The sequence below is a fragment of the Phaethon lepturus genome, unplaced genomic scaffold (genome assembly GCF_000687285.1).
Source record: "Phaethon lepturus isolate BGI_N335 unplaced genomic scaffold, ASM68728v1 scaffold40802, whole genome shotgun sequence".
Classification (NCBI taxonomy): Eukaryota; Metazoa; Chordata; class Aves; order Phaethontiformes; family Phaethontidae; genus Phaethon; species Phaethon lepturus.
Genome location: NW_010524838.1, coordinates 1 through 14,576, shown reverse-complemented (window position 1 = coordinate 14,576; position 14,576 = coordinate 1). Strand labels below are relative to the sequence as shown.

Below are 14,576 nucleotides of genomic sequence, written 5' to 3'. Positions count from 1 at the left end.
ATAATAATGTGACAAATAAAGCATCTCTGTTGGCACATGAACCCACGTATTCTGGATTTGGCCTTTTAGTACATACAATATTTTAAAGAAGTTTGCAGTACACACTGCCACTCAGTGTAACACATAATATAACCAACAAGCACTAACTCAATAATCATGTTTGGTTCAGAGACACAGAGATGCCACAAACAGAAGTGTTTTATGAGGTAAGCAGTAAGAAATGTTCCTGAAATTTGGACAGAATGTATCCAGTCCTCCTGGGTCCTGCGACTGCTAGTAGCATTGCAATGCTTTATTTATGCACTATGTAGGATCTTAACTGCATTTGCCTCAAAATGAGTTCTAATTCTGTTTTGGTTTAGCAGCATACAGGCAACAGCTAGATTATTCTTCAGCATACAACTCTGTTAGCTGGCTTATTTATGAGATTTACAGGCTTTTTAAATTAGCATTATGCTATAATTAAAAAAACAAACAAACAAACAAAAAACTAGTATATCATAACAGATTAAACACACAAAATACTTAGAGTTCCAGAAGATAACCTATCATACCAGATGATGTGTCCCAACTGATGGGAAACCACATCAGGTGGCATACAAGAGTTATATTATAATGCACCTTTCATATATCAATGTGGCTAATAACACAGCTTAAAACTACTATGATAATAAACCCCAGATCAGACAAAGAATCCAGCTTTATAAAATGCATAACAACAAAAAAACTGACATTACTTGATCTTCTGAAATGTCTGCTGTTTTTAAATTAATGCAACCTAGTTGCAAATCGCGAGACCCATTCAGAATAACGTTCGATGCATTTCCATTTGCAGTAGAACTATGAGGCACTGTGTACGAACATTAAAACCTGGTCTAGACGTGGTTAACTGAAGTATGAGGTATTGTGAAACAGGAACCTTTTTGGAATAGAGCAGTAATCACATTAAGTAAAAATTGATCACATAAAAAAATCTACAAAAAAATGATGTCAATAATATAATTTTCTATGAGAAAATTAAAACCTATAACATGGCAGTATATGACATTGTATAACAAAAAAAAAAAACTGATCCACAAAATAGCAGCAAAACACAATGACAAAGATACAGAAAAGCAATGTTAATTTTTTTTTTTCAAACCATGCTGGGAATTTATCCATAGCAGCTCAATAAAAATGGAGCATCCACTCCTTTTCTTTTCTCTTTTTCTTTTTTTTTGATTTTAATTTTTTTCTTTTTTCTTTTTTTGTTTTCTTTTGTTGTTGTTGTTTTTTTTACAATCAACACCTTAGCGGCAGTTTTCTCACATACATTTCACCATCACATTCTCCTCGAGCATCAACTTCAACAGCTATGTCCACGTCCCTTCAGCTACTTTCTAAAATAATAATAAAAAGATACATAGCCAAGATGTGCAAATTTTCTATTTGTAGCTAAATAAAAAAATGGGGCATATACTGGAATAAGAACTTCTTTCAAGTACTCCAATTTTCATATCTATTAACTATGGCGTTGTCAGGGTTAGACTGCTTTTGAAAAATGTATAGGAAGGGGCCAAATAGACTGCTCTGTTTTGGGTTTGTTCTTTGAAGCGTGTCCTTTTTTCTTTAATAAGCTGTGTTAAAACTGCAACATCAAGGATAGGAAGATTTTTTTTAAAAAGGGGCGATTGCATTATTTTACAAATCATACTGGCCTTACGAACATCCTCTGCAATAAATATTCTTTTTAGCCTTAACTATAAATTATATATTTTAGTGTTTAAAAACCTTCAGTTGTAAAACATCTAGCAACAATCCTTAAACTATGTGTCCTATATGTGAACCTTTAAGGCCCCTAATTTATAAAAAGATGAGTTGGCACCAAAGGATTTCTAAACTTCAACTTTTCTATAGAAAAGGATAGGAAGATATCCTGGCAATTTGTGAATGCAATTTCTCTCACTGGAACACAACCTTCGTAAAAAAAAAAAAAATCACCTCTCCTCTAACACCATAGTTAAATGCACTTGCTTTGCAATTCCAAGTTTGCGAACAAGCACTTATATATTTCCAAACCATTCCATTAAAAAAAAATTCCCACACAATAAAAGAATGTATTTCCTATATCTAATGGACTGAAAGTGCTTTGAATGGAATGGTTTTAGAATATTACAAACAAACAAAAAAAAAAAAGACTAAACTGTGGATTGAACCTGACCATAGTTAGGCTGAATATCTGTGGGGTCAGACCAGCATTTACACAGGTAACTACAAAAATATGAAGATTACAAAAATATAATATATTATGTCACTATTTCGGTTTCTCTTTATAATAGAGTATCGTATGAGTAGTACATTGGCCTCTCCCAACAATGCTACGCTGGAACCCTACAAACGCCTTACGCACAGGCAATCCACAGGCACAAAAAAAGATTAACATATAATAATGCTGCATACTAACATACACTAACTTACGGGTTACGTTAACCATTTATAAGGTGAAGAGGATAAAAAACCTAAGGAAATAAAATAAACATTTACAGATGAATTATAAAGTGACTAAATGCATAAGCAAGCAAGATACAGAAAAGCCTAGAACTGCGTTAAAGCTATGCTTTTTAAAGGAAAAAAAAAAGAATATTTCATTTACTATCAAAAAAAAAAAACCCTCTTCTACTTTAAAAATGGTTGGTTGGTTTGTTTTTATATGTAAGAAATCAAATCTAATACCTCCCCTGGAGACATTTTGTGTGTTAATGCCTATTTTTACAACATACAGACAAGAACACTTTAATATAAAAACTAGTTGATTATTATTGTATAAAATCCTCTATTTTTGTAGCACAAACCCCTGGGGGTAATGCAAATACTATTTTTTTCTTTTTTTAAGACAGTTTTTGGGGTATTTTTTGTTTATTTGTTTGTTTGAAGTCACAGATGGAAGGGAGACAGAGCAAGAAAAAAAATATAACAAGACTGGTTTTCCCTTCTGGTATAAAAATGTCCTGGAGAAAAGGGTTTCTGGGGGGGAGATCCTGATGCCGATTCCTTCTCAGATGCCCTTTCTTTGTCTGCTTTTCTCGCCAAGCAAACCCATTAGAAGAAGTCCTCTTAAATGTTCACATCTCGCACATCAGTAGGTGTGCAGGAAAGGTCTGCTTCATCCTCTACAGTCTTTGTTTCTGAAGATATGTTGTGCTGCTGTGCCTGACGTAGACTGGATTCAAGGAGGGATTCGATCTGTTCTTGGCAGGCTCGTAAACAATCCTAGAGAAGATTAAATGGAAGGAGAAAAAGACCCAGGGTCCTTTAGAAAAGTAAGATCACAGACCAAATACCATTTCTTGAAAAAGCAGGAGAAATACACTCTAGTTATTTGGCAGGGCAGCAGACTGAAAGGAGCAGGGGAAGAGCAGGAGAAACACTGAACAGTAAACGATTGGACAAGCTACCCCATTTTCTGCAGGATGCTAGCCTGGATCCAGACTTCAGCAGCTAACTCTTACCATCTTCTATTTAATGGCCTAGGTGAGCATCTCCATACATGGTCCTCTGGACAAACCATGACTGCTGTTCCGTTGTTAGCCTCAGCCCATAGGTCTACAACTGAATATGATGAACGCTCCACTACAACGACACATGTAGTAACTAACCTGGGCAGGACCGTGACACAGTAAGATGTTGTAGCTTGCACTTTCCTGCCTGTGCTGTTAAAATTTCAACAGTTCTGTAAAAGTCCACTCATACTACCTTTTACCTAACTGACCCTTTATATATTTCGAAAAATAGGAACAGTCTGACTGGACAGTAGTGTGAATCAATGAAAATTAAATGAGTGGAGTTGCAAAGACATGAAACTGGGCTGGAGTCAGAGTTGGTCCAAGTATTGCTGGTGCTGTAATGATTTCTGCTTTTACCATGGAAACACTTTGGCACTACAGTCTACTAGAAGTGATGGTCACCAATAGTGATTTTCCAGGCTGAGTTCTGGTAAGTTCTTAGATAGAAGCACCATATAGATGTATTTAGATAACGTGCCCAAAGTTGCCTGCCAACTGCTGCTACGTCCAGCAGTGGGCAGCTCAAGTTACTGAACTGATTTTTAATTCAGAAATCATCTGAACCAAAAAATTTACTGGACTGTCTGACCCCAAAATTCAAAGATCTTTCAGAAGCACCACTAAGCATCCTCATAACCATGCGTTATGAAGTGCTGTCAAGCTTTCAGTTTGCTACCACAGTCACCTTGAAATCTCAAGTCGGGGCGAGATCTCTTTCCCCTGCTTCAAAAGCATTTTCTCAGAGCTAAATGCACATACAGTCCTACTGAGTTTTCAGGGGGGTGCAATGGCCTTGCTGCTTGCAGACTTTGGTGTGAATTAAAAGGATAAAGCACTTTAAGCAGGATGACATCTCTTATGGGGAAAGGTAACTTCCCCTAGGCGTTAAACCACAGCATGAGTAGATACATCCAATTCTACTTAGCGATCCTCAGCCATTAGAATTGGAGAAGGCCTGTTAGCTCAACCTGTTCAACTTTCAGCAAGTTACGGTTGTGTTCTTCAAAGCCATTGCAACAACACAAATGGTGCCTCAAATAGGCAGAAAAATCACACTACATTTTGCCAGAATTCCTCCAGCATGCTGTTTACTCATACCTTTATAACAAACATCATAAGCTTTTCCCCAACATATTTAACTCTGTGTATTAAGGACTTTGAAGTTTCCTTTCAGTACTGCCTTTTCTGATTTAACCTATGACATGTGTTAGCCCTTGCGGTGAACCCAGTCTTCCATGATAAATTGCCGTCAAAAGTGTTAGGATGTGCATGACTGAGAATGAATGTTGTTTTCCTGAGAGGGTGACCTGCCTGCTGTTTTCTTTATTTCCCAGTTTCAATTCTGCCTTCATTCAGAGGCTTCTTGTGTGATCTACCAGCTTTTCACTGATTCCACTACCACAAGCATCTCCTCTGCCACCAATAAGGGCACATGGCATTTGGGGTAAAATAAGATTAGAAACCCAAGCAAACAATTCTCTGCAAGTCCTTTCTAAGAGAGAGGGAGGTTAATCCTACCTCTAAGCAGATCAGACCATCAGTTACAGCTCACTGAAAACACATAACCTATGACCTTTTCTGGTTTAAACCCTAGTGTAATATTTCCTCTTGACAGAGACACACAGCGTTTTAAATGACAAAAAGAAACGCCTCATATCCTAAAGTCATCATGCCTTTGGCTCCTACATACCTCTGGCCTTCACAATAAGATCTCTATGAAGTCCTTTCAGCACTTCTCAAGATCCATCCTGACTGTAAGGCTCCTACTGGCATCTCCTGCACCACGTACCTCAGTCACACTTGGAATTTGATGTGTTAAAAGAGTACATGAATACAGGTTTAGGTATTTTTGGTTTTACAAATCCAGGCACTTTTGAGGATAATTCCATTTTAACAAGGTGGCATGTTCACTGGTCCAAACTGAAAGCCAATTTTCAGAGCAAAATGAACCCTGTTTGCTTTTGGGGAGGGGGAGATTGTTTTCTAGGTTTTGGTGGGGTTATTGTGTTGGAGTTTTTTTAATCCTACCATTTGCGTGTTTGAGCTCTGAAAACTAAAAGCATTGAACAGAATTTCTATAAATACCTATTATTCTCCCTCTGGAGTCCAGTCACGAATAATTACACAGGACTCCGTAATATAAAGGTAATTTTTGACCACAGAATTTTTTTTTTCTAACCCTGTTAGATTCTCAGAGTATAGAATGTTGTAACTTTTTTTAAAAACATAATCATTACAATTTGTTATGAACAGACTATGTCTTAAGCTACAGCTGAATGAAGAGTATTTTTTTAATGTTTTAGGCATTTTTGTTCAAATCACTTCTTATTCAGATGAATATTAGCTGAATAGTTTGTCTGCAGGAATGTATTAGAGCTAGCAAAAATAACTGCAAAATAGAACATGCACTGTGGAAAACCTCACCAAAGCTTTTTTCATTCTCAGTACTTCTCAACACTGAAAAGCAAATACAAAACTTGTGCACTACTCTGATAACTTCTCCCAACAACTTTTCTGCTTCACTACCCAAATTTTCAATGCCTACAGTTTGTTCAAGGTCATAAACCCTTCCTGGATTAATTAAGCTCCTCGGTGGAAAAAAAAAAAAGACTTGCTAGCTTAACTGATGTGGTCAAATACCTTTAACACACACAGTAGACATGATCAGACTCCAGGGTCAGATACTAAAGGAAACAAACAACAACAAAAAAGAAACTGCTTGGAAATCCTTTGTTACTGCCTGACCCTTTCTGGATAACAAGCACATGTTTGAAGGTGCCTCTGAGTAGGGGCAGGCAGGAGACGAATTCCAATGTACTAACAGACAGCATGGAAACCCAATCTAATCTAGTTTAGCAAATTTCTGGCCTGGAAATGAATGTCAGGTAAAATTCAATCTGTTTGGATGATGGGGTCAAGAATAGAATGATGGAAGACAGCCCAAGACTTCTAATTGTGATTATCTGACTTCTAATTACCCCTGATCAAAGGCAAAATGGGAAATTGGACTCCTACCAATGTAAACATGAACCATAAAGGAATTCCAATCAGGTGATATTCATTTTACTTTAGATTCAGCTTTCTTTGAGACTAAAGGTAAAAAAGTGTAATTATATAACCTGAAATCCAACAGACCAGCTGCTCTAGCTAATAGATAATCAGGGAGAATGTTAGCCATGTTATAAATGCATGCTCTTAATATTTCAAGACAATCCAATATAAAGCGTATTCCTTTGTGCGGTCTGACAAGGAGAACCATCACTGTGGAGTAACAAATTTCATATACATGCTAGTGAAATAAGATAATAGGAATAACATTTGATACCATGGACTACATAGTCACATCTTACGGGAAATTCTCTATGCAGGGGAATCGGTGCTATGTATGAAACCAAGCAGTTTTCTCCACTCAAAGAAACAGTAGTAAAAAATGCTGTTTCCTTATTCCATTACAAACACAACAGCATACGAATACATGGCTGTAATTTTATGATGCTTATTTTCTGTAGCAACCTATACAAAAAACCTTACTTCTAAGTCTAGCTGCTCTAACACATGAATACATCTAGCAAAGAAAGCTGGAGGGGAGTTACTCCCTTTTAAAGCTCTTAAGTTCAGGCCATACAGATTGTGGCCTTGCAATGACTCTGGACAATAAAAAAAAACCCAAGGATTCTCCTTCTTGCTAAAACTACTTCCTTTTCTTTTAAAAGAGCTCTGTAATCAACTAAGTCAAGTCACATAAGGACATGCTGCTGTTCTCCAAGATGTGAGAGAATCTACTTCAATGCTTTGTATCACGAATGATTAAATAATGTTTTTGTTTGAATCAGATACTGTCAGAACAGATAGCGAGCCTAGTATTTTTCCTCAGTACCTGCTTCAGCTGCCTCGCGCTGGATAGTGGCCAACCATACACTGAAATATCGACACTGTTCACAAACAGACTAAAAGCATTACATGTACATGCCAAACTGAGCATTTCAAGTTCTTACAGTATTTAACATTTCAGCACTGGATCCATATTATTTTAGCTGCAGCAGTACAAAGGGCAAAAATAACGTGCTCAATACTGAGGCATTGTTAAGGTGATCAAAATAATAAGCTGAGATATCATATTTGTCAGCAATTGTTTCACAGTCTATCAAAAGTAAAATATTCTTTTGCGAATAATTAATTATAATGCATTCATCTTTCCAGAAATCACTCAGCCCTGTCAACGGAGTCCAATTATACAAACCTAGTTTTGCAGTGTCTGGACTAGCACAGTTCTCTACGTATTTAAATTATTAAGGTACAAAATAATTTAACAGCATCTCAAAGATTCTGCCGCTAACCACAGAGTTGTCTTTATTTGACTCATTGTCCAGCGCTTGGAGACCTCACAAGAACCTTTTTAAAGCATCTATTTATTGGTCTTCCACATTGTTACAAAACAAAGCTCAACTCTGCCCGAACTTCACACACCATTATGACATGGATCATTGACTTTAGGTCTTCCTTGTAGGCTCCCTTCCTGGCCCATTCACTCATGAAAGGTTTATTGCTCACTAGTTACTGATGTGCATCTCCTGGAAGCTGCAGGGCAAAATGAGAGTCTGTGAGGACCATCTACCTCGTCAGAGAGTCGTGGGACAAGCATTTGTTCCGAAAAGGAATTCAATACCAGCTACTGTGCAGGTCTAGCACGTAATAAACCAAATTAGATCATTAGAACTCTTTTAAGAAGGGCTTTTTCACACCACTTGGCACAATAAAAGGCCTCAAGAATGGTCAAAGATAGGGTCAGAGATACCACGAGGTCTCGGTAACTATTTCCTCATCTTATTTTCTAAGTTTTGTTTTACACAGACTCCTGGTTTAATGACGTACAACCAAACACGGGCTCTGCAACATCCTAAATCAATGCAGGGTTTCCTTTGCTTTGCCAGATACGCCTCTCTTACAAACATTAGAGCTGGACGTGGCATTCCTATCAGTGAACTGCAGCGGTGTAATCACCGATTATTAATGGACATAACGACAGCTAAATAACTGGGACGGACACAAGAGAACACGTTCAAAAACCCCACTCTGAGGTTCAACTTTTATCAAGATTTACTCTCCGATTAGCTACTAGGCAGTAAGCAGGCATTCATTCTTAAACTCTTAAGGCAGGAGATCAACCAAGAGAAAGAGTCACTTACCGGATCACATTTGATAACTTGTGATAGGAAATGTGTGAGGCATTGATAGGAGAGGAAAGTGTTAGTGTTCCCCAGATGCAGGCCTTGCACAGCTGCTACCACACTGCCAGCTGCGATCATGGAAGGTGGGTTTGAAATAAATTTAATATCTGTATGAAGAAAGGAGAGAGAAAAAAAAAAAAAAAAAAGACTGAAATGATTGCTTTAGGAGAAGCCTGCCCATACACATACACTCCTCTACCAGCGTGGCTTCAGCTGCCAACGATTGCATCCGAAAAGGCAGGGAAAATTGGGAGCAGAAAGGTGCCTCCTGCTCTAAACTGTTACAGGCCCGAACCTGTAAACACTTACGCACATGAGCAACTGTACTTGAGTGAGTAGCCCTTCTCAGCACTGAGCTGGGGAGGCCATTCGTCACTCGGAGGTATTTTTATCATAAGCAGGGCCCCCGTTCTTCAAACGTTAAAATACTCTGCTGGTGTGAATAATGCCACTGGGGTCAATGGCACTATACATCTGAGAAAACCTGTTCGCATTCGTGTTTCGCACGAGCAGATCCGAGGTGCACTCTAACAAGGAGTCCTCGGGCCCTTTAAAGCAGAAAACTTTTGCTCTGACATTCAAAGGAATATAGCTTTAATGAACAACATCATCAACAAAAAGAAAGAAAGAGAAAGACTGCTTAACCCTGTCAGGAGGCAGATAATCCATATTTAAATTAAGGTTTCATCTTAAAAAAGCTTTGTCTCAACCTAGTCTCTTGTCAGTGGCTGCCATCCGTCCTGGCAACAGGGATTTAATGTAAATGTGGCATAACTAAGTGACGGGGGTCCCAAGAATTGGCGGACAATCAGTTACATTCTGATGTGACACCATGCTGACAAGAGGCTGGGCCCCCTTCCAGACTGCATTGCTGTAGGTCTCTCCACAAAGCCACTCCCATGATTCCTTAAGGGGCTATCTCTGCCATTTCGCATGGTTTTTTGGTCTGGGTTTTGTTTTGTTTTGCTCAATAATAAAATAATCCACGTTTTAATGCTAAGACTCTTTCTGCTGAACAGGAATGCGTTTGATCTGTGGCAGTGTACACCTTGGAGGAGAATCGGAAACAAAGGAAGTAAGTGGCATAAGTAAACGTCTAATTTTGTGACGAAGAAAGGAAAATGCCACGTTATACACAAGAACCTGAGATGGCTTTTATCAGAATACAACTTCCTCCGAGTTGAAAAACTATAAACCATCTGTCAAACCCTTGAATGAAATCAAAGGAATGGACAGCTTAGAGGGCTCAGTGGAACAGTTTGAGTATTAAATCATGCATCTACTTTATTATGGTAAAATAACTTTTGTGTAAATGTTTTACCAGTGAAACTAAAGACTTCGGGAGTCTATGAAAGTCGTCTCTATGAATCTATTCATATACCTCTGACACTCCATTGTAGCCCAAACCAATACCCACCTCCAAAGGGGCGTTTCGCCCAGCGTTCTATGAACCTTCAAAATTAAACTGATACAATGAATTGTGGCCAAACTTTTGTGATGCACTGCCAGCAAAAAGGCAAGCTTGATCAAGCTTGATCTAAAGTCACCTCATTTATGTTGCCGTGCTTAAAATAAATTCAGTTCATCTCCTTTTCCTAATCTGCCCATTTCCGGCCAGATATAAATACACCCACCTTCTAGCAAGCTTCCGTCATTCCCAAAAATCAAAATAGTCCAGGCTGCTTATTGACAGTATATACATTCCAAAGCCAGTCCCCTAACTGAAATACTGATGCACAGTTGCAGGTAGACTTCGGAAATGAGGGATTTCAATAGGCAAGAACGAATTCCACCAGGACTGGGTTGCTCAGAGGGGTACGGCAGCAGTGCGTTCGCACCACTATTTGCTGAGTCCACAAACAGAACACGACCAAAATGTGTATGTTTAACGAGTCTGTCCTGACAGGATCACGTTTGGGATTAATATTTGCGTTCCTCTTTTAAACGGGGCAGTAAACAAGAACATGAATTCATAGTCACACCCTCATTCTTTCCAAGGTGGAAAAGTGATAATGAAGTTTAAATGACCAGTTTGTGTCTGTCCCTATAACCACTCCAGACAAGCAGCATGGACTGCCTTTTTGTTGCAACTCAACAAGGAATTATTTGTGGCAGAGGCCACTAATTTCAGCATATTAATCAGGGGGCCCCTCTCGCCTGTAATTGGATGCCCCCAAGTGAAGAGTGTGGCATCATTGTCAGCCTCCATCGCCTCATCTTGCGCTATTGAGCGCTCAGGAACAAGGGGGCTTCGGTGAGATGAATTAGACCTGACACAGCCACAATGGGGTAGGGGGCCCCATCAATTGAAGCACACATCCCCAGTAGCCTATCTGAGACTTCATCCAAAAAGAATAAACAACTTCAGCGTTGTTAAAAAGAGAGAGAGGGAGAGAGAGAGAGGAGGGGGAGGAGAGAGAAGAATGCCAGCCACCCTGAAGGGAGGACAAAGCAGGCATATAGGCGCTGCAGCGCTTTAAAAAAAATTCCTAACAAGGCGAGTCACCCCTTTTCCTTTTTAAATGGAGCAGCAATTCCATCCGTCTGGAGAGCTGGGGGCTATGAATGAAAATCTTTTCATTGAGGCAAATCAAAACTGCGAACATAAATCACTTGCTGCAAGATGCAACAGGTTCCAACTGGTCACATACCTTGAGACTTCCAATTTTATAAAGGCCAGAGAATAGGAGAATTGTAATGCGCTTGTTTCAAAGGGGGATCTTTCTTTCTCTGTCCGAGAGGAGGAAAGCAACAACAATAATAATAGCAATAATAATAATATAAAAGGAGCCTGGTATGTTTTGATAACCAGAGGAACATAATGAAATGCTGAAGCTCCAATATTTGTTGCTATTCATTGTTATGCTTGTATAGAGCTGCAGTTCTCCCTCAACACTGGTCTTAACTTGGGCCAAAAGAGGCCTGCTTCCTTTTGAGCTCTCCCTGCCTTGCTCGGCCATGCCAAAGCCCCATTCATTAAGCTCAATTATGTGTTAACTTCAAACAACCCCTGGTAATTTTTTATTTTTTTTTGCTTTTTCTCTCGAACCTACCACAGCACAAAGACATCCTTTGGTGAAAATAGATTTTTCAAAAACTAAACGAAATCAAACAAATCCACTTCTACTAGCCAGACAACTGAAGAGGGAGCTTAGAAGGAATTCCCCTCAACTTCACCTTGCAGCGTAACCTTCTCTTTCTGGAACAAACGCATACACGCTCATCTACAAACACTTCCACAGCCTTCACCTTTTAAGCCAACTGGCGGAGATTTTATTTTCTAAGTAGGCATTATTTTGCCATCTCTTCTTAGGAGACCCTCCTTTACAGTAGAGGACACAGGCGGTACTTCAAGCAAAGGATATACTGCACTTGCCCCTGAGGCCACTTAAGCGAGTGTCACTGTTTCCAGTGGACTTTGGATTGGGCCCCACAGCATCCAGGCAGCACAACGCATTTGCAGTCCATCTAGGTTCGTTTTGGCAAGGGGAAATACAACACAACCCAGCAACAGCAAAGCAAAGTCCAGATGCTACTTAAGCCACATGTGATCTTCACTAGCCAACAAAGAAGTCATGAGGAAAGCAAGAGGTAGAGAAAATCCTGACATCCAAAAATAACAATAAAAATACAGAGCCTAGTGGCAGCCTTCCTGAGTGCTCTTTCCCCAGGCAATATTCCCAACTTCAGTAGGGAGCTGAAGAGGGCCCCAATTCTGGTGAGCTCAGCGCTGGTTTTTTTAAAAGCTAAGTAAAACTCCCAGAACATGGTTCTCATTTACTGATCCATTCTCCAGCTGTGGTGTAGCAGTGTTAAATAAAGGCTCTGGATGTGCTTCCTAAAAGAAACATAACAACACCGACAGTAGATCAAAGTACTGGACTCTTAGCAAGTCTCCAACCTTTGAACTACTCTTGTTTTCATCCCTGTCATTGCCAACACAACAACCTAGGTTAAACATCCCCATATCCAAAGGGGAGGCCGGGTAGCTGTTCTTTTTAGCTAACAGCCGAGGAAGCTTCAAACTTAGCAAATCACGCATTCGGAGTCGCAGCAGACATATCTGGTAGAATCTGGCATGGAGTTACGTCTGATTTCCCAAAAATGTTGCTGCAGGTAGTCTGAAGGCTGTTTGAAGATTGTAGCGCTCTGAACACTGAGCATTATTCCAGGCAATCTAACCTACGAACTGCCCGTTATGCTGATGTTAAGCTCAAGATGAAGAGCAATGCCAGCGTTTATAGATTTCTCTTTTATGGCTCGGTCGTTCTATCTTTAGGCCTTGCAGTAGGGCCGATTCTGTGAAATAAAACTTTTCTTCCGAGTGCCTGCAATCTTCCTTCAACCTTTTTATACCAAATCCACCTCTGGAACAAAAACTACGCAACATTAGTTTGTGCCATTGACTACACACATCCCAACGAGGTTTTCAAGTGTGGATACCTCTTCCCAAGTCCAAATGCAGGCGTCATGTCTTTTTTGTTAGCACAACAACTGCTACTGAATATTAACATTTACTAAAGCACCGTATCTCCTTTACACTAAAGTTTTTATCAGTGTCAACAGAGTGTCTGGCATTCCTCTTTACGTGCTACTGCGAAAGAACATTTGCTTTGGCTGCTTTTTCTTCCTTATTCTTTTGCCATTCCTGGATTGGCCTCGCCATACTAAAAGAAAACACGCGGAGCACGTTTTGTTTAAACAGAGTATCTTCCCTCTAGAACTTCTTTTGTCCCTGCTCCTCCACTCTGTCCTGTGGGAACAGCGAGATCTGGAGAACAGAAAGGCTTCTAAAACTCTTTTTTTCCTTCCCGCTCGTTAGGGTTCAGTGGGTAAAGCCGGTACATGTACAAATGCATACACACACAGTCCACACGCAAACATGGAACTTCAAAGAACCAGCGCGCGCGCACGCACGGTGCCCTTGAAACCAAAGATCAGGCCTCTGCAAACCTGGCCTAGCGAACAGTCGGCGTCTTTGGAGGCCGGCCCCGCACATGGCTTCAGCACAGCACGTGGTCAGAAGGGTGCAGATGGCAGCGGCTCGGTCCTGTGCCAGGAAAGCCTCTGTGCTGCGTGGCCCTCCTCCAATCCACCGGCCACCAAGGAGGGGGGGAAGAGGCAACTTGAAGAGGGAAGTTTTAAAACCCCCACGCAGAGCTATTCACAAGCCAAATCTCCCTCCGCCTTTAAAAAAACGTCTTAAGAACAAATCCACACGGGGAGGGATTCCCCGTACGGGCAGCGAGCCTTTTGCAGCCCCCACATAAAACCTGGTGTAGAGGGGTGAGGAGATCGTGCCACGCCGAGCTGCGGCTCCACGGCTAAGCTACAAAGAAGGGGGGGGTTCTTCTCCCAGCCCGACACCACCATGTACTCAACTCGGAAGCAAAATATCTTCTGAAAAAACTTACCTCTGCAAAGTAATCCACCTTCTACAAACAACAAGGGGCAATAATCGGGGCTTAAGCTACCTCCCCACAGCTCTGCAAGCTTGCTTTAGACCACAGCTATGGGAAGCTTTACGAGCCGGGGGGTAGGCGCGTGTAGGGGAGCAACGCGCTTTGCTTAACGTGCAGGGCTCATACCTGTAGCGCACAGAGCCACAAAAGTCTGAGCATGTTTACGGATGATCTGCTTGGTGTCCTCTGCCAGAGGCATTTTAGTAAGGAAATGTTCAATGAAATCGTGGGGGGTCATTGCAGCCAGATTCCATTTCAGCTTATTCACCAGCAGCAGCTCCATTTGCTGCAAAGACAAGAGGGAGGGAGGGGGAGAAGAGAAGAGGAGGAAGAGGGACAGCGTG

The 14,576-nt window shown here is 40.5% G+C and overlaps 1 protein-coding gene across 1 annotated transcript; it reads right to left on the bottom strand.

Moving 5' to 3' along the window:
• Window positions 1-2,609: 2,609 nt before the first annotated feature.
• CCND1 (cyclin D1) lies at window positions 2,610-14,518 on the bottom strand (the record flags this gene model as incomplete). The annotated part of the gene is made up of 3 exons (XM_010282566.1): window positions 2,610-3,249; window positions 8,729-8,877; window positions 14,359-14,518. Coding segments are annotated over 3 exons (465 nt in total), but the record flags the coding sequence as incomplete, so codon positions are not given.
• Between the last annotated feature and the right edge of the window lie 58 nt (window positions 14,519-14,576).